Here is a 19,682-nt window from a genome sequence, read left to right on the forward strand (position 1 = left end):
AGGTATAAACAATGACGACGGCCCGAAGCTGCGGGATCTTCCCGCGGAATCCTGTGCCTTTGCAGGCACAGCTACACGGCGCTCCCACGCTCCGGCCTCCTTCTTCCAAGAAGACAGGCGCGGGAGGCCTGGGTCCTGCTCCCCCGGAACCCCGCAGTCTGTGTGGGCAGTAGGCCGGGAGCGGGGAGAGCCCCCTGGTGGTGCGGGCCCGGAGCGGGTCGGCTTTGTGGCGCAGCGTCCTGGCCTCCAGCGACCAGCAGACTGACTCGGCCTCCATCCCCCGCTGGGAGCTGCCGTCTTGCCGCCACTTCCCACAGAATCACTGAGAGGTTGTCCTCAGGCCCCGCTTCTCTGCCTCCCCCGACTCCCATCCGCGCGGCCACTCTGGATCTGCCGGAAACTGGGCGCAGGAAGGGGAGGGGGCCGGAAGTGGACCCGGGAGCCTGTGGTCCCGGTGTGGCCTGCTCCGGCCAAGGCACCTCTTCAGTCTTACCCAGCTCACTCTTTCCCCCCACCCCATTATATTATATATAATATTAATTTTTTTTTTTTTTTTTTGAGGAAGATAGTATCTGTGACAGTAAACGGCATGCTCAGCAAGATCTTTCCAAATTCCCATGCTACTGAACACAGCTAGGGGCAAGAGCCTGTTGCTGGACAGTGTGTCCAAATACGATATGGACGCCGGGCGCGTGGCTCACGCTTGTCATCCCAGCACTTAGGGAGGCCGAGGCGGGCGGATCACGAGGGTCAGGAGATCGAGACCATCCTGGCTAACACGGTGAAACCCCGTGTCTACTAAAAATACAAAAAATTAGCCGGGCGTGGTGGCGGCGCCTGTAATCCCAGCTACTCGGAGAGGCTGAGGCAGGAGAATGGCGTGAACCCGGGAGGCGGAGCTTGCAGTGAGCGAGATGGCGCCACTGCATCCAGCCTGGGCGACCAGAGCGAGACTCCGTCTCAAAAAAAAAAAAAAAAAAAAAAATACGATATGGACGTTTTCAGCTCCAGATATGGGGGAAAGTTCTTTTGGGGTAAGTGCCTGCCCGATATCTACAAAGCACTGATCCCCAAAAGTGATCGCTGGACTGAGCTGATCCACTTCGTTCCCCGGAGAGGAAGGATAAGAAACACAGGCTCAAGCACAGCCAGGGTCAGGAAGAATGACTGAGGCCACAGAGGCTAGTTGGCCCACAGAGGTTAAAATACTCCAACCCAGCACACTAACTGGGTCTAAAAACCAATACAATCTGTGGAATTAGGCCTTCCTAGAATGACAGTGATTTCTAGCGCTGTTTTGTTGAAACTCTACACACTTCCTGGATGAGAGTGTGGGGAAAGGAAACAACACTATTTATTCTGAACAAAGCATTAGAGATCACAGAATAATAAATGGTATAATATTAATTGCCTAAAAATGATGTCAATGTTAGGGGGTAGAGTAAGGTTATAATTTTTAAAAAATGCAAACACCGTTAGTCTTTCAAAGAATTCTATGCTGGTTTTATCTGGCCCTTTCCCAATTCACAGTCAACATGCTCTCTTTGGAAGTGCTGAGAATGACTGGATCTGAGAGCTTTTTGTGGGCATTTCTCTTTTACTTTCTTACAACCACTTCAGCAGCCAGGGCTGCTGAGGGATGAGTGACGTCTCACCCTGCATGTTCTCAGGCTTTCAAATGCTTTGCAGGCCACATTGTGTCTCCAACACAATCTTTTATTCCTCTAGATTGAAAGCACATCTATGGAAAACGGCAGGAGGGATTAAATGCCGTGAAGCAGCACTATAAACATTCTACCACCTCCAAAGGATACACAACCCCATCCTGCAAAGGGAATTCAAATAACCCTTTACCTGAGAGGCTCAAACAAGTAGAGGGTCAAACTTTAACTTGCTTTGAAGACAAAGTGCAACTTGTTCAAATGCTACAAGGTCAAACGTAGCTTTTTTAATGCCAGGGCAATAATTTAATAGAGGAAAACTGTCTAGGCTGGATTGGAAAAGTTATAAGCTACTCACTTCAGATCTTCTTAATATCCTGATGCCTGCTTACAGTATCCAAATTGTCAGCAGGGAGAAATTATATAACTAAACTTTTCTACTGAGAATGAGACAGTCTGCAAAATATCAGGAAAGCTCACTTATAAGGATGGTAACTAAGATGGTGACTTTTTTTTTTGGGACAGGATCTGGCCCTGTTGCCCAGGCTGGAGTGTAGTGGCGCGATCTTGGCTCACTGCAACCTCCACCTCCTGGGCTCAGGCTGAGGCTGAACCTCAGCCTTCCAAGTAGTTGGGACTATAGGCGTGTGTCACCACACCTGGCTAATTTTTATTTTTAGTAGAGGTGGGGCTTTGTGACATTGCCCAGGCTGGTCTCAAACTCCTGAGCTCAAGTGATCCACAGGCCTTGGCCTCCCAAAGTGCTGGGATCACAGGTGCGAGCCCGCACCCAGCCGTGAATTTATTTTTCTTTTCTTTACAGAAACAGGGACTCACTATGTTGCCCAGGTTGGTTCTGAACTCCTGTCCTCAAGTGATCCTCCTACCTCAGCTTCTCAAGTGTTGGGATTACAGGTGTGAGCCACCATGCTCAGCCGACATTTCTTAAATGGTCCACAATGTCGCATTTCGGAAGTCTTTAAGAATTACATATGTTGACTTCTGAACATACCTACATACCTGGATGGAGAAGATAGCCAGATTTGCTTGTTTGGCGTCTGCTTGTTGATCACGTAGGTTCCTAGATCTCCACCCAGTTTAACAGTTAAGACGCCACTCTAGGGGATTAGGTGGAAAAAAGCATGAAGAAATTAAAACAAGAAAAAGCACTTCATCATCATTGCTTCATGTTTTATCTCAAACACTTTCCATTTCTACAAGTACACAAAATACACCATAAGAAATGTCTTTTTTTTTTTTTTTTTTTTTTGAGACGGAGTCTCACTCTTTCGCCAGGCCAGATTGCAGTGGCACTATCTCGGCTCACTGCAAGCTCTGCCTCCCGGGTTCACGCCATTCTCCTGCCTCAGCCTCCCGAGTAGCTGGGACTACAGGCGCCGCCACCGCGCCCGGCTAATTTTTTGTATTTTTAGTAGAGATCATGATCCGCCCACCTCGGCCTCCAAAGTGCTGGGATTACAGGTGTGAGCCACTGCGCCCGGCCAGAATGTCTTTGAGTATTTAGAAATAGAAGTTTGTGGAGGAAGAGCTTTGCTTTCAGAATCACAATAGGATTAATCATAATGATGTTGTATCTCAGAGCTTTCCCTGTTCCCTGTGAGGTCTGCAAGGTGAGAACGGTGATGAAGCTCGGAGATTAAGTGACCACCCTGAGGCCTTGAGGCTGGCATCTGGGACTGCTGGTTTGTTGCCCTCAACCATCAACCAGAACATACTAGAGGACATAAAAAACGCAGACTCTAACTCTATTAGAGTACCACGTCAGCCCAAACATCAGACACGACAAGTCTATTACAGAAGAAGTAAAAGGAAGGAAAGGAAGTATGCAAACCATCTGCTTTGCTTGTATTAGAAGAGCATTAGCTTCAGCTCTGTTGGTAGAAGGCAGAAACTGAAGATGAAGTTTTTTTTTTTCCAGACTCTTCCCAGGCATCTAACAAGCTTCTCAGATACTCCTCCAAGGCTTTATTTTTCTCTAAAGAGCCTTGAATTCTTCAAAAGACTAGTTGGTCCATCTTTGACCACTAAATGTTCATTTAAATTTGAAAACGTTCTTTCAACAAGAGTCCTTTACTTCTAAAGCCTGTGGTCTCTTTAGAATGGGTGAGATATGAAAGAAACAGCTACAGGGCTAGTTCTCTGTATTGGAACTGGTAAGCAGGGTGGAGCCTGCTGTTCCCCATTGTGTGCATGACTTGCAGAGATACACGGCGGCGGCAGCTTTTTCTGTGCCTTCTACAGCCTCCAACCAATCGAGAGGCTCTGAATGATTCTTATAACACACTTTTGCAAATACAGAGAGCTATTTAGGCCAGGCATGGCTCACGCCTGAAATTCCAGCACTTTGGGAGGCCGAGGCAGGAAGATGGCTTGAGCCCAGGAGTTCCAGACCGGCCCAGGCAATATGGCAAAACCCTGTCTCTCCTAAAAATGCAAAAATTAGCCAAGTGTGGTGGCATGCGCCTGTGGTCCCAGCTACTTGGGAGGCTGAAGTGGGAGGATCGCCTGAGCCCAGGAGGTTGAGGCTGCAGTGAGCTGAGATCACACCAGTACATTCCAGACTGGGCGACAGAGTGAGACCCTGTCTCAAAAGCAAAGCAAAACAAAACAAAAAACCCAAAAAACAAAGAGCTATTGAAATTCCAGAGGGTAGTAACAATAATAATATAACCGATAGGAATGGGACAAGGGGCATTACTGGGTTATTTTTTTAAAATAACATCTTTTTCCGATTCAAAACAAATGTATAGAAATGATGGAGACGTCAGCAATACAGACACTGATAAAATATTAACCACTATTTACTCAGTTCCTACTGTGCCAGGCTTGGTGTTTGGCACTTTGTGTAAACTGTTTCCAACTTGACTACAATTGTCGGCGGTAGGATTCGTTATTCCAGTTTCACAGACGAGGAACACAGAGGTTCATAGTAAAGAGTACTTAGTAATTGGCGGAGCTAATCTTAAATCCAGGTCTGTGTGGGTCCAAAGACACTGTTCTTTCTATAACATGAAGCATTCTCTCGATCCCATTAACCAGCAATAAAAGATATTCACTCTCAGGTATCAGCTGCCAGTTTTTGTTTGTTTTTACAACAGGGTCTTGCTCTGGTGCTCAGGCTGCAGCAGTAGCAGGATCATGGCTCACTGCAGCCTCAAACCCCTATGCTCAAGTGATCCTCTGACTCACTCCCTGCCTCCGGAGAGCTGGGACTACAGGCACCACACCTGTCTAATTTTAACATTTTTCTTTTGCAGAGATGAGGTCTCGCTATATTGACCAGGCTGGTTTCAAACTTCTGGCCTCAAGTGATCCTCCCACCTCTCGGCCTCCCAAAGTGCTGGGATTATGTTACAGGTGTGAGCTACTGCACTCGACCCCAATTTTTTTTTTTTAATTTTACTATAGTAAAAAGCACATAACGCTAAATTTACCATATTAACCATTTTAAGTGTACAGAACAATAAAGTATATTCACACTGCTGGGCAGCATAACTCTAGAACTTTTCACCTTGTAACACTGAAACTCTATGCCCATTAGACACTAATTTCCCCATCCCACAGCCCTTAGTAACCGCCTGTCTACTCTCTGTTTCTGATTTTGACTCATCTTTTTTTTAATTGAAAATAAAAAATATACATTTATGGTGGTGTTTCTATGATTTTTGACTATCTTTGACTACTTCATGAGTGGAATCATAAGTATTTGTCCTTTTATGAGTTGACTGCCAGTTTTTGAAAGCATTTTTTTAAAAGGGCTAGGATTATACTACACATAAGTTTGTTTAAAAAACATTCTTTTTCCTGAAACCCATTTTTACTATTTTGGTATGACTATATTTCATTTATTTAAAAGTTTCTTAAAACTGAGGCTGCATGTGGTGACTAATGCTTGTAATCCTGGCACTTTGGGAGCGCAAGGCAGGAGGATCGCTTGGGCCCAGGAGTTCAAGACCAGACTGGACAACACGGTAAAACCTTGTTTTTACAAAAAATTACAAATTCGCTGGGTGTGGTGGTGCACACCTATTGTCACATCTACTTGGTAGGCTGAGGTGGGAGAATCGCTTGAGCCTCAGAGATTGAGGCTGCAATAACCGGTAATCACGCCACCACACTTCAGCCTGGGTGACACAGAGAACTTGTCTCAAAAACAAATAAATAAAAGTTCCTTAAAACTGGACAATTCAGGAGTTTTTAGTATTTCACAAAGTGTGCAAACATCACCACTATCTAATTCCAGCTACTTCCATTGTCCCAAAAAGAAACCCTGCACCCGTTAATATTCACTCCCTATTTCCCACTCATCCCATACAGAGTTTTATAAATTATATTTCCATGAGATAATGAGCTCAGAGAATCAACACACAATCATTGGTAATTTGTCCTCTTTGTGGCCCTTAAATGCTCCAGTTGTGTGTGGCACCCTATACTGGGGGGGCCACAATCCAACAGAAAGGGCAGAGGACTGAGTATAAGATGCCAGTTCCAGGTCTGATCTCATCACTGATCAGCGGCGCCTGTCTCCCATGATGTCTCTCCTGCCTCCTTCGAGGACTCAGGGCAAGAACTAGGGGCAGATGCGTGCTCAAGGTCCCCGCACTTGAGTCCATCACCACAGTGCCTCAGCACACAGCAAATCAGGGGGTGCACATGCAACCACTGAAGCCCAAATCGACTTTTTCTTATTGGAATTGGAAATCTTTTGAGTGACTCCAGGCATCGGGCCACTCTTTTGCAAAGGGCATATTAATAAGCAAATGTGAGAGACCTTCTAGCTCCACAGCTCTCAAGCTATTTTCACCCCCTGGCACCTTGTCTGCAGTCAACTTCCTCCCTCCCAACATGAGACCCACTCACCTCTACCCTGCTACCCCTCTGTGGGTCCCACTGCCTCGTGGTGCTTCCTGCCTCTGCATTCAGAGCTGCCTGACTGCTTGCTTGTCCCCTGACCTCCACTCCTTTAAGCACCTTGGCAGCAGGAGATTTGTCTTTTCATGCTAGCATCTGCAGGTCTAGCACCTCCACCCCTCCTGCAAAAAGGACATTTGGGAATGAATGACCAACTGGTCAAATAGTGAATGAGCAGATGATGACCAGGTAGTGTGATACCATCTGCCCAACTTAGGGCAAGGTTACACAGGGCAGAAAACCCCAATGTTCAACTCCTCCCACCAGTCTGTTCACCGTAATTAGGCTTTTTCCCCCACAGATCTTGAAACTGTTTCGGAAGGAAAGTGGTGACAGGAAAGAAACTAGCCGCATTAGTTCAGCAGAAATTCTTAATGCTTTCGGAACTGACTACAAATAGACCAGATAAAGAGGGCTTTCTCTTCATCATCATCATTATTATTCCTTAGACAATTTGAGTCTATTTTGGGAGTGTGCATGCCCTTAAGTGCAGAGGGAATAGTCAAAATATGTAGCAGTTTCTGAGACACAGGCACTAGCCAATCAGCACAGACAGTGGCCACAGCTGGTGAGTCTTATTGACTCCTCCTTGTCAAGATCAGCCCTACCCACGTAGGAGCAAAAATAGCAATTACTGTTGTCACCAGGTCACTTGTAGAAATAGACACATGTAAGATGGCATGTTGGGTCTGGAGACTTCACATACATATGACCTCCTTCATTTCTAAAGTAGATACCAACTTGCTAGGATGCACTTTTACGTATGTCATTTTAATTGACCCTCTTATAAATCTGAAGAGAGGAGGTTAATGTCACTCATTTCATAGCTGAGGAACCTGCAGCTTGCAAAAGTTAGATATCACTTAAGGACTCTTGGAAAGAAAATACAAATCCAGGATGCTAAGCCAGATCCTTTGTCTCCATATCCAATGAGATGGTGCCTCACTGGGCCAGGAGCAGTGACACCTGGCCCATCACACCTCTAATGCCAGCACTTTGGGAGGCCAAGGCAGGTGGATCACTTGAGGTCAAGAGTTCGAGACCAGCCAGGCCAACATGGTGAAACCCCATCTCTACTAAAAATACAAAAAAAAAATTAGCTGGACATAGTGGTGCACGCCTGTAATCCCAGCTACTCGGGAGGCTGAGGCAAGGGAATCCCTTGAGCCCAGGAGGTGGTGGTTGTAGTGAGCCGACATCGTGCCACTGTGCTCCAGCCTGGGCGACAGAGTGAGATCTGTCTCAAAAAAAAAAAAAAGATGCTGCCTCGGAGCAGGGGTTTTTAACTTGGGATTAAGTGGTCTCAGGGGACTGCAAACACTTCCAGCCAGAAGGTGGAATGGTACTCCTGAGTGTGTTAAGCGTAGCTAAAACGGCCTCCTTACACGTTTTACGTTTGGATCTAAGGGCTTCTCTGTACATAGTGAACTGCAATCTACTCTTGTACCAATCACTGAGTTCTGGCTAATCAAAGGCGGCCATCTGTTCAAACCATGTTTAAGGCAAACACCAAGCTGTAACCAACCTGGCTGTTTCTGTACCTCACTTTCATTTTCCTTTTTCTTTTCTTTTTTTTTTTTTAAGACGAAGTCTCACTCTGTCACCCAGGCTGGAGTGCAGTGGTGCAATCCTGGCTCACTGCAAGCTCCGCCTCCCAGGTTCACACCATTCCTCTGCCTCAGCCTCCCAAGTAGCTTGGACTACAGGTGCCCACCACCACACCTGGCTAATTTTTTTGCATTTTTAGTAGAGACGGGGTTTCACCGTGTTAGCCAGGATGGTCTCGATCTCCTGACCTCATGATCCGCCCGCCTCGGCCTCCCAAAGTGCTGGGATTACAGGCATGAGGCACCACACCAGGCTCTCACTTTCACTTTCTGCATGTCACTTTCCTTTTTCTGTGTATAAATCCTAAATCCTCTCCAACCACGTGGCACACCATGGAGTCTCTCTGAACCTATTCTGGTTGCAGCCTTCCCGATTTATGAATCACCCTTTGCTCAATAAAACTCTGTTAAATTTAATTTGTTTAAAGTTTTTTGTTTTTTTTTAAAACAGGCGAGCATGGAAGTTTTTATTGAGAGAGGGACCAGAGCAGTCATCAGATTCTTAGAGGGAGGTCCTGATCCAAAAAAGATGAAGAACCCTCAGCTCTAAGACAGTAATATGCTGACACCTTAGTGAATAAAGAACATGTCAACAAGCAAATCCTTATTAAAATATCTAAGAGGCCGGGACTCCACCTGGGAAAAAAAAGAGGGCAGCTTGGAGGTAACTTCAGGTAGCGTGGTGACTCTAACAGTCTCCAGGCAGATTTCACTAGGTTAAGGAGAGCAGACCCCACAGCTGCCTAGTGAGAAGAGGTCCTTTCAGCTCTGGTAGAGTGTCTTCTGTAATGACCAGTGCCAGTAAGGGGTGAAGCCCGGGGCCAGACATGGGCATCCACCTGTTACCTGGACCACTTGATCAGATGACACACCAGTTAAGAAGCCACTTAAGTCTCCCACTCCACAGGGAGAAAAAAGAACAGATATCCTCTTGGGTGTATCTGGATTACTGCTTTCATTTGTCTACTTGGCCAGTAGCGAGTTGGTAAAAGGTGTATAAATGCTGAGAGGCATCAATGAAAGCATGTTTTGGAAAAGCCTCATTTACACATGAATCAATATTTATTAAGTCCCTACTCATACTTGGCAGTGTTCCAGACACTGGGATCAAAGAACAGACAGTGTCCCTGCTGTGAGGAACTCAGTGTATTATAGGTGGTACTGACGTGTAAATGGACAATTATAACACAGAGGGATCAGTGCTCCACAGAGTCATCCTCAGAGTGCTGGGCAAGGGAGAAAGGAAGGACCGTGACTGCTTGGAGTATCTAGGAAGGCTTCACAAAGGAGGTAACTTCCAGCTATGTCTCAGGGGAGGAAAAGACTGCCCTCCCACAAAGCTCAAGTAATAATATTATAAAACATGAAATACATAAATTAGTTAGCACCTGAAGGACTCTAATCAGGAATTCAAACTCTAGGGTACAGAGTTAGCATTTCAATGTAGTTAATCACAAGTCCAAACTATAGATGGCAGCCACTATATATCTTTAGCTTTCTAAATCTACACTTAAGCATTTGCTAATTAGTAAATGATTTGTTAGAAATAATTTTGCCCATGAGTGATACTCAAAGTAATGAATTGGCTAGAAAAATATAGGCACCTCTTCCTTTGAAAGAATGGGTTGCAGATTCTGCAAAGCCTACCAGCCTAATGTTGTCTTCAGAGAGACACTCTCAGGGCAGGAATCAGGAAGGTTCTCTGACCCGCTACTGGGAGCAGAAGGTTTTGTCGCCTGGTTCAAATTGATTCAATGATATGAGAAATAAAACTAAAATTCTAAGCTCCCAACTGACTCAACAAACCATCTTTTGGCCAAGGGGAGCCCAGAGATACCTAAAAAAATTTTAAGTTTTGGCCATGATGCGAAAGGAGTTCAAACAGACCTCATTCTACTCCCTCCCTAACTGCCATTAGTTTCTTTTCCCCCGAAGGGCTAAACAGAAACTAGCCCTTTCAAAAGACTAACTTCAGGCCACGTATGGTGGCTCATGCCTGTAATCCCAGCACTTTGGGAGGCCGAAGCAGGTGGATTACCTGAGGTCAGGAGTTCAAGACTAGCCTGACAACATGGCAAAACCCCCTCTCTACTAAAAATATAAAAAAATTAGCCAGGCGTGGTGGCAGGCGCCTATAATCCCAGCTACTCGGGAGGCTGAGGCAAGAGAATCGCTTGAACCCAGGAGGCGGAGGTTGTGGTGAGCCAAGATCGTGCCACTACACTCCAGCCTGGGCAACAGAACAAGACTCCATCTTAAAAAGAAAAAAAAAAAAAGACTCACTTCACCACTGGTATCAACCAATCACCTAATTCTGCCCTTCCTTTTTAGTGGTTTCAGCACAACTGACTAGCATTCCTTCCTGATAACCACTGATGACAGAGAGGTCTAAGACAGGGTCTTGCCCTGTCACCCCGGCCGCAGAACAGTGGTGCGATCATGGCTCACAGCTGCCTCAAACTCCCGGGCTTAAGTGATCCTCCTGCTTCAGCCTACCAGATAGCTCGGTCTATGCAGATATGCAGTCTCATTTTGTTGCCCTGTAATACATTTCAGTTTCTGCCTAAAGTGAACATGGGAGACACGCTGCACACATTAGCTTACTCCGCATGCCTGCACCATCCCTTTGTGAAGATTCATAGATCCTCCCATAATCTGCTGAATATGTATGCTTAGCTGCACCACTCAGCATAAATTCATGTTCCCTTTGCCCCTTCTTGGAAGTGCTTGTTTTTCAGTTATCGCCAGCGGTTCTGCTTCCTGCCTGTAGGTAGTGGGACCCTCTTTAGAAATAGTCCTCCTTTCTAAATTTACAGGTTTGTGTCTGGGTGTGGTGGCACACACCTGTAATCCTGGTGCTTTGGGAGGCCGAGGGGAGAGAATCGCTTGAGGCCAGGAGTTTGAGACCAGCCTGGGAAACATAGTGAGACCCATAAATAAAATAAAATAATTAGCCGAGTATGGTGGCATGTGCCTGCAGTCCCAGCTACTAGGGAGGCTGAGGTGGAAGGATCACTTGAGCCCAGAAGTTTGAGGCTGCAGTGAGCTATGATTGTGCCACTGCACTCCAGCCTGGGTGACAGAGCGAGGCCCTGTCTCTGAAAATAATAATAATAAATGCTATATTTTTATATAAATATATTTAATTAAATATAAATATATTTGTGACTTTTTCAGTTCAATAGACGTAAACCAAATGACAACTTTTGCCAGGTGCCGTGGCTCACGCCTGTTAACCCAACACTTTGGGGGGGCTGAAGTGGGTGGATCACTTGAGGTCAGAAATTTGAGACCAGCCTGGCCAACATGGTGAGACCCCATTTCTACTAAAAATACAAAAATTAGCCCTGTATTGTGGCACATGTCTGCAAGCCCAGCTACTCAGGAGTCTGAGGCAGGAGAATCGCCTGAACCTGGGAGGCAGAGGTTGCAATGAGCTGAGATTGCACAACTGCACTCCAGGCTGGGTGACAGAGCCAGGCTTCAACTCAAAAAAAAAAAGAAGTAAACCAAATGCAGCTGCTAGAATACTGGCACATTTGCTTCTAACAAAACATTCATGCAAAGTACTCTGGTCAAACTGGGGCTTCACTAATCCTATAAAAACAGGTTTCATGACTGTTTTCAGGGCTTGCTAATCAATGTCTGCATGTGTGGGCAGAGTTTAGCCTGCGACTTGGTTTCCCTGCAGTTACAGGCTGTAGTAGAGGCTAGGGGAGAGGAGGCCCTTAACTCCCCCACGTCTCATCAGGCTGTGGATGCTCAAGCTGGCAGGTCAGTTTGTAAGAGTTCCCAAGCAGCCCAGCCCTCTAAGGCTGCCTGTGCAAGCACTTTTAAAGCCCTGCCCAGGCACTACTGCATTTTTTGCTGCTGACAGCAATTACTGAATCTACTTGGAAGGCATTCAATCCTTCCCTGCCCCATTGCTTTTTTTTTTTTTTTTTTTCAGTTCCCTCACTGTCCTTATAATCTGGCTTGATACCTTCTCTAAGACTTGGTTGCCTGCTCCATCATGTGGAGTGCCTTCTCCATCCAGTGCTCCCGCTGCAATTTCCAACACCATTTCTATCGCTTTAGTCTGATGGCTGATTGTCCTCAACAATTCCATGACTGAATCCACAATGCATGCTTCGTGACATTTCCTGGTATTAGTTAATTGCCATCAAGAGGATTAACATCTTTGAGGGGCTGGACGCCGTGGCTCACACCTGTAATCCCGGCACATTGGGAGGCTGAGGTGGGAGGATTACTTGAGTTCAGGAGTTCATAACCAGCTTGGCCAATGTGGTGAAACACTGTCTCTACTAAAAATACAAAAATTAGCTGGGTGTGGGGGAATGTGCCTGTAATTCCAGCTACTCAGAAGGTTGAGGCAGGAGAATTGATCGAACCCGAGAGGCAGAGGCTGCAGTGAGATTGTGCCACTGCACTCCAGCCTGAATAACAGAGGGAGACTCCGTCTCAAAAAACAAACAAATGAACAAACAAACAAACAAACAGACAGACAGACAAACCAACCAACCAACCCAGAAAACTCTCTTCAAGGGATTTTCTCCCGCTGGCAAAAAAGACTCTAAGGCCTAAGCAATAATTCTAAACCCATAGGCAGACCCTTGCCCAAATCTGCCACCTGGTGGCCAGTCGATAAACACCAGCACTTCCCTGGCTTCTAGGATCTGGGGCTAATGTTTCATCCAACTCAGTTCTCACACCAGGCTGCACCTGGTGGCTCATACCTGTAATCCTAACACTTTGGAAGGCTGAGGTGAGTGGACCATTTGAGGTCAGGAGATTGAGACCAGCCTAACCAACATGGTGAAACCCTGTCTTTACTAAAATACAAAAAAGCCGGGTGCGGTGGCCGGGGCCTGTCATCCCATCTACTCTGGAGGCTGAGGCAGGAGAACTGCTTGAACTCAGGAAGCGGAGGTTGCAGTGAGCCGAGATTGCGCCACTGCACTCCAACCTCGGCGAAAGAGTGGGACTCCCTCAACAACACAAAACAAAACAAAACAAAACAAAAACAAGTTCTCATCCTAGCTGCACACTGGAATCATCTGCGGAACTTAAAAATCCCAGTGCCCTGCCCAGGTCATGCCACACCCCAGACCAAGTAATCCAAATCTCTAGGAATGAGACCTACGGATACACATTAGAATCCCAGGTGAGCTTTTCAAAAATATGCTTCCCAGGAATGCACCCGACCCACCCCATCACTGTCTCACAGGGGCAGGGCTCCAGCCTTTGTAATCTAAATAACTTTTGGGCAGTTATCTTACCCCTGCTGAAGAACTATGGGTCTAGTTTGTTGTTCCCTCCACCTGCCTGCTGGATAAATACACACTGAGGCCCCTCTCTGATTTGCCTTCATGGGTATCCACTGAAGCTGGAAAATGAGGCTCAGAGAGGCTGAGTGACTGGCCCAGAGTCACAACAAGCCTAGTAGAGCTGGGCTGCAGCTTGAAGCCTAGTCTTTATCTATCCTATCTATCCTATCTATCCTATCTATCTTATCTCTCTATCCATCTATCTATCTATCTATCTGTCTATGACAGAGTCTCACTCTGTCACCCAGGCTGGAGTGCAGTGGCGTGATTTTGGCTCACTGCAACCTCCGCCTCCCAGAACCCTAGTCTTTTAAGCCTACCTACAACTCCATGCTACTTGATGCTTAGCTCTGCTGGAGGGAAATTCATTTTAGTGAACTAAAATTCTTAGAGGGGGAAACAGAAAAATTAAAAGAAGTCAAGAGGTACCCCAAAGGAAACATCATAGTCCTCAAACGTGTATGGCTTGTCTGCAAGGTCTTCAAAAAACTCTGCTAAAGAGTCCAGCGTTTCCTCTGCTAGTCTTTCATAGGTGGTCTCATCTAGAGAGCTGCAGGGGAAGCACAAAACCCAAAACATATGATTACCAAACGCTTCTATTTTATTAATATCAAATTTACACATTTGTTATTTAAATTCATTAAACTGATGAAAATAACATGTACAAATTAAAAGTTTTTCTTTCTTTTCTTTTTTTTGAGACAGAGTATCACTCTGTCACCCAGGCTGGAGCGCAGTGGCTGGTCTGAACTCATGACATCAAGTGATCCACCACATGCCTCAGCCTCTCGAAATGTTAGGATTACAGGCATGAGGCACCGTGCCCGGCCCAAAGTAAAAATCTAAACAGCACAGAAGGGGTTACAGAAAGAAGCAGGCAGCCCCCATTCCCAGAGGCAACTACAATTAATAGTCCTTTGAGGGCCAGGCAGCGCAGTGGCTCACGCCTGTAATCCCAGCACTTTGGGAGGCTGAGGTGGGTGGCTCACCTGAGGTCAGGAGCTCGAAACTAGCCAGGCCAATATGGCAAAACCCTGTCTCGACTAAAAATACAAAAATTAGCTGGGCTTGCGGTGCATGCCTGTAGTTCCCAGCTACTTGGGAGGCTGAGACAGGAGAATCGCTGAAACCAAAGAGGTGGAGGTTGCAGTGAGCTGACATTGTGCTACTGCACTCCAGCCCGGGTGACAGAGTGAGACTCTGTACCAAAAAAAGGAAAAAAAAAAAAAAAGCCTGGGCCTGGTGGCTCACGCCTGTAACCCTAGCATTTTGGGAGGCCGAGGCGGGTGGATCACCTGTCAGGAGTTTGAGACCAGCCTGGCCGACATAGTGAAACCTTGTCTGTACTAAAAATACAAAAATTAGCTGGGCATGGTGGGGTCAGCCTTTAATCCCAGCTACTCGGGAGGCTGAGGCAGGATAATTGCCTGAATCCAGGGGGCGGAGGTTGCAGTGAGCCAAGGTGGCACCACTGCACTCCAGCCTGGGCAACAAGAGCAAAACTCCATCTCAAAAGAAAAAAAAACCAAAAAACAGTTATTCTGATTCAGTAAATGCTATCACTGTTTATCCTTCTAAAGGTATGATCAGATTTCATTAGTAATGCTCAACTTTTCACAAAGATGGTGAATGCCATCTTAAAATCTATTGGAGATTTTTTTAATATTTAGATTTATGTAACTGGTTATGTAAATATATTTAAATACTGGGGGAAATTCCTTCACTGTCTCAGAACCAAACAAGATTCACCTGTAGTTTGTGTTCATTTGCCTCTTAAAGGCAAGGGCTGAAGATAAGGTAGCAATGTCAACTTTCTATTTTTGGCCTTAACTATGCCAATCTAATTAGAATTTTCTGTATCTAAAATGGTTCGCTTTACTTAATGAAAGACATTTTAGTGTGGTTTATGTATAATATCAAAGAAAGATTATTTAACACTTCTCACATTAAAAAAAAAAAAGAAAAGAAAGAGACAGGTCATATCAAGAGCTGGCCATGGGCCGGGTGCAGTGGCTCATGCCTGTGATACCAGAACTTCGGGAGGCCAAGGGAGAAGGATCACTGGAACCCAGGAGTCTGAGACAACAGAGACCCCCGTCTCTACAAAAAAATTAAAAAATTAGCTGGGCGTGGGACATGCCTGGAGTTCCAGCTGCTCAGGAGCCTGAGGTGGGAGGGATCACCCGAGCCAGGGAGGTCAAGGCTGCAGTGAGCTGTGATAGTGCCACTGCATTCCATCCTGGGTGACAAAGTGGAACCCTGTCTTTAAAGTAAAATGAAATAAAATAAAAAAGAGTTGGCGGAGAAAAGGAGCAACTAGACTTTTCAGATACTGCTGATAGGCAAGTAAGTTGGACAATCACTTTGGAAAACTGTTGGACAGTATCTACTAAAGTTGAATGCATTTACATGCTATGACCCATCAATTCCACTCTTAGGGGGTATATGCAACAGAAATGTGTACCCAGGTTCACCAAAAGACATGTACTATACTAAAATATTTGTATCATAACCATCCTATAGCCCCAAGCTGGAAACTGCCCAAGTATTCCTTCGTAATATCATAGACAAATCGCGGTATATTCATGCAATGGAATACTACACTGCAAAATAGAACTGTCTATAGGAACAGCACGGATGAGTCTCACAAACATCATTGTGACAGAAATGCACAAGTATACACAAACATGTTTATATTTAATGAGACAGTTTATATAAAGTAAAAAAACAGGCAGAACTAATCTATGCTATTGGTAATCAGAATAGTTACGCTGAGGGGTTAATGACTAGAAGGAAAAGAGGGAGGGGTTAATGACTACAAGTGAGCAGGAAGCTTGCTTGCAGGGGCTGGTAACATTCTATGTCTTGAGCTTATAGGGTATGTTCATAGGACTGTTCAATTTTTACAAATTCATCAAGCTGTATGCTTGTGACTGGATACATTTCCTTATAGATACTATTTTTCAAATTTAAAATTACTTTAGGGCCGGGCGCGGTGGCTCACGCTTGTAATCCCAGCACTTTGGGAGGCCGAGGCGGGCGGATCACGAGGTCAGGAGATCGAGACCACGGTGAAACCCCGTCTCTACTAAAAATACAAAAAATTAGCCGGGCGTGGTGGCGGGCGCCTGTAGTCCCAGCTACACGGAGAGGCTGAGGCAGGAGAATGGCGTGAACCCGGGAGGCGGAGCTTGCAGTGAGCCGAGATTGTGCCACTGCACTCCAGCCTGGGCGACAGAGCGAGACTCCGTCTCAAAAAACAAAAAACAAAAAACAAACAAACAAAAAAAAAATTACTTTAAATCCACAGAGACAGAAAGTAGATTAGTAATTGCTGGGTTTTAGGGAAAGGCGGAATCGGGGAGTGATTGCTAATACGAATAGGGTTTCCTTCTGGAATAATGAAAATGTTCTGGAATTAGACAGTAGTGACAGCTGCACAATCTTGTGAATATACTAAAAACCTTTGCATTCTACATTTTAAAATGGTGAGTTTTATGGCATGTAAATTATAACAATAAAAATATTATTATAATAAATATCCTTGTAAGAGCTTTTGTGCCCCTGTGAGGATATATTAATATCTGTAGGTTATAAGATATGTATCAGACAACTCCACTATCTGAAAGTTTCCAAGGGACCTAAAGTAAGACACCAGGGGTTGCTAGACAATTACTGTAAGACATACAGATTTGCCATATGACCCTCTTCCCCACCCAGTCCATCACCCACTTCCAGGATACAATGTGGGGAAGGCTACCTGACTGGACTGGGGAGGAGCTGTCCTTTAAAAAGAGTGGTTGGCCTGATAGGGTGTGTTTTGAGAGTGAGCTGGAGAGAAAGGGTGTGTTTTGAGAGTGAGCTGCAGAGAATGCGTAGGAGAGGTTGGTTGACATGTGTCTTGAAGAATTTGAGAAACATAAGGACACGACTGACTTTATACCTGACAGTTTTAAAGTCCAAAGTGAAGAGGTTGGAAGGTGCTACCTGCCAGCAGAGAGTTGGGCCCTGGCAGAAGTGGGCTGTCTTCCTACACATGGCAGGTCAAGGGTGTGCTTCCCAGAGGTCAGAGGTTGCTGGACTTGGGGCATCCTGCAAGGGCCCTAGGCAACCTCCCAGGACTGCCAGCAGGAGTAAGGGGAAAGTGGCAGAGAGTCTGTTGGGGGAGGAATGCTGGAAGCCGAGGCTGGAAATGGATGCCACCAAAGCAAAAACCTCAAACACGCAGCAGGCAGTGCCCCTTTGAAACTGTGGCAAAGTCAATGAACAGACACCGCAGGCTGGGAGGCTCAGAGGTTCTTCAGACCTTGTGAGCCATGCAAAGCCCTCTGGAAATCTGGGTCTCAGATAACCTGGACGGCCAATTGTATGCCTACTGAGGGTATAGCTCTGGGGACAGTTAGAATGTTCCTGAATACCGGTGGCTTCTTGTTGCTTTTAGTACATGTGACAAGAAAAGAGTAAGCCAGGAGATGGAATGAAATGGAGCATTGGAGATAAAAGGCTACACAAATGCGGAAAGTCAAAGGGAGAATCTAAGGCTTTCTTTTTTTTTTTCCTTTTTTTTTGAGATGGAGTTTCGCTCTTGTTACCCAGGCTGGAGTGCAATGGCATGATCTCGGCTCACTGCAGCCTCCATCTCCTGGGTTCAAGCAATTCTCCTGCCTCAGGCTCCCAAGTAGCTGGGATTGCAGGTGCCCGCCACCATGCCTGGCTAATTTTTTGTATTTTTAGTACAGACAAGGTTTCACCATGTTGACCAGGCTGGTCTTGAACTCCTGGCCTCAGGTGATCTGCTTGCCTCGGCCTCCCAAAGAGCTGGGATTACAGGCGTGAGTCACCGCACTCAGCCAGAGAAGTTAAGGCTTTGAACAGCAAAGGCTTCCCATTGAGCCAAAACAAGAGACCCAGTCCTGCTGCAAAAACCAGGCTGAGGGCATTGCTGGTCTCCAATCTTATTGTTTAACATGACCTCAAGGTACCTGCCCTTAGGCTGAGAGAGCTGGGCATGGGGGCATGGGAGATAAGGCAGCCTGAGGCTCCCATCCAGGGAGGAAATTTGGATGTGGTTCCTGGCACATGGGACTGCCTGAAAGCGAATAGCTCAGAAGCCTACTTTTGGGAAAAGCCTACTCTCAAAGAAAAATGAGTCTGAGCTGGGCACATTGGCTCATGCCAGTAATCCCAGCACTTTGGGAGGCCGAGGCGGGCGGATCACCTGAGGTCAGGAGTTCAAGACCAGCCTGGCCAACATGGTAAAACCCCGTCTCTACTAAAAATACAAAAATCAGCTAGGTGTGGCACTGCAAGCCTATAGTCCCAGCTACTCAGGAGGCTGAGGCAGGAGGATTGCTTGAGCCCGGGAGGCGGAGGCTGCAGTGAGCCGAGATCGCACCACTGCACTCCAGCCTGGGCCACAGGGCGCGATTTCATAAAAGAAAAAAAAAGAGAGAGCGAGAGAGAAATGAGTCTGGCCTAAAATAGCTGATTGGAGTCTTAAAACAGCCTGTGGAACCCCAAACTGTTATCAGCAGGAAGCGGGCTGTGAAGGCTGCTCGCCCCCGAGGAGGGCACACTTCCCACTGCCTGCCTCCCCTGTGGCCAAGGAAAATAACAGACAAGGAGGAGCCTCTTGGGAGGCTGAAGCAGGGATTTGTGGAGGAACATGCCCCTCTGCCAGGGCAGAGGTTGACCCAGTGCTCCCCAGCAGGGCTCCACTGCTGCGGGCAGCCAGTGCTGTGCCTCTTTCCTGAATGGAGTTACAGTTGCAGTTATCCTGCCCCTGTCCATCATGTGTGTATGTGTGTCTGTGTGTCTGTGTCTGTGTGTTTCTATGTGTAGGTCAGAAGAAGCCATCCCTAAAGCTGAGAGAGAGGAGGCTGCACGTCACCTGGAAATCTTGGACTCGGAGGTGGCTGTGGTGACCACATGGGCATCGGTTGGCTCTCTTGGGGCTGGGGGTAAATGCATCTGAGTGTGGAAGGAGGGTCCACGCAGATACTGGTTGGCAGGGGGTAGACTGTAGCCGTGCCTGACAGCTTTCCATGGGGAATGCCGTGCCGGCTTCTTCCAGGGCACTCGCTAGACTATATTTCCCAGCCTCCCTTACAGTTAGCTAAGGCCACGCCACTAAGTTCTTCCCACCAGAATGTGAG

The 19,682-nt window shown here is 46.4% G+C and overlaps 1 protein-coding gene across 1 annotated transcript in view; it reads right to left on the reverse strand.

Moving 5' to 3' along the window:
* Positions 1–16: 16 nt before the first annotated feature.
* Positions 17–19,682, reverse strand: part of FXN (frataxin) — a gene marked incomplete at its 3' end in the record, with an annotated part of 31,270 nt that continues 11,604 nt past the window's right edge. Inside the window, exons 3-5 of the mRNA XM_030815754.1 lie at positions 13,957–14,077; positions 2,678–2,779; positions 17–307 (exon numbers count right to left, since the gene is read on the reverse strand). Coding sequence (XP_030671614.1) covers positions 17–307; positions 2,678–2,779; positions 13,957–14,077 — 514 coding nt within the window. The remainder of the gene's footprint in view (positions 308–2,677; positions 2,780–13,956; positions 14,078–19,682) is intronic.

This window comes from Nomascus leucogenys, chromosome 1a, assembly GCF_006542625.1.
Source record: "Nomascus leucogenys isolate Asia chromosome 1a, Asia_NLE_v1, whole genome shotgun sequence".
Classification (NCBI taxonomy): Eukaryota; Metazoa; Chordata; class Mammalia; order Primates; family Hylobatidae; genus Nomascus; species Nomascus leucogenys.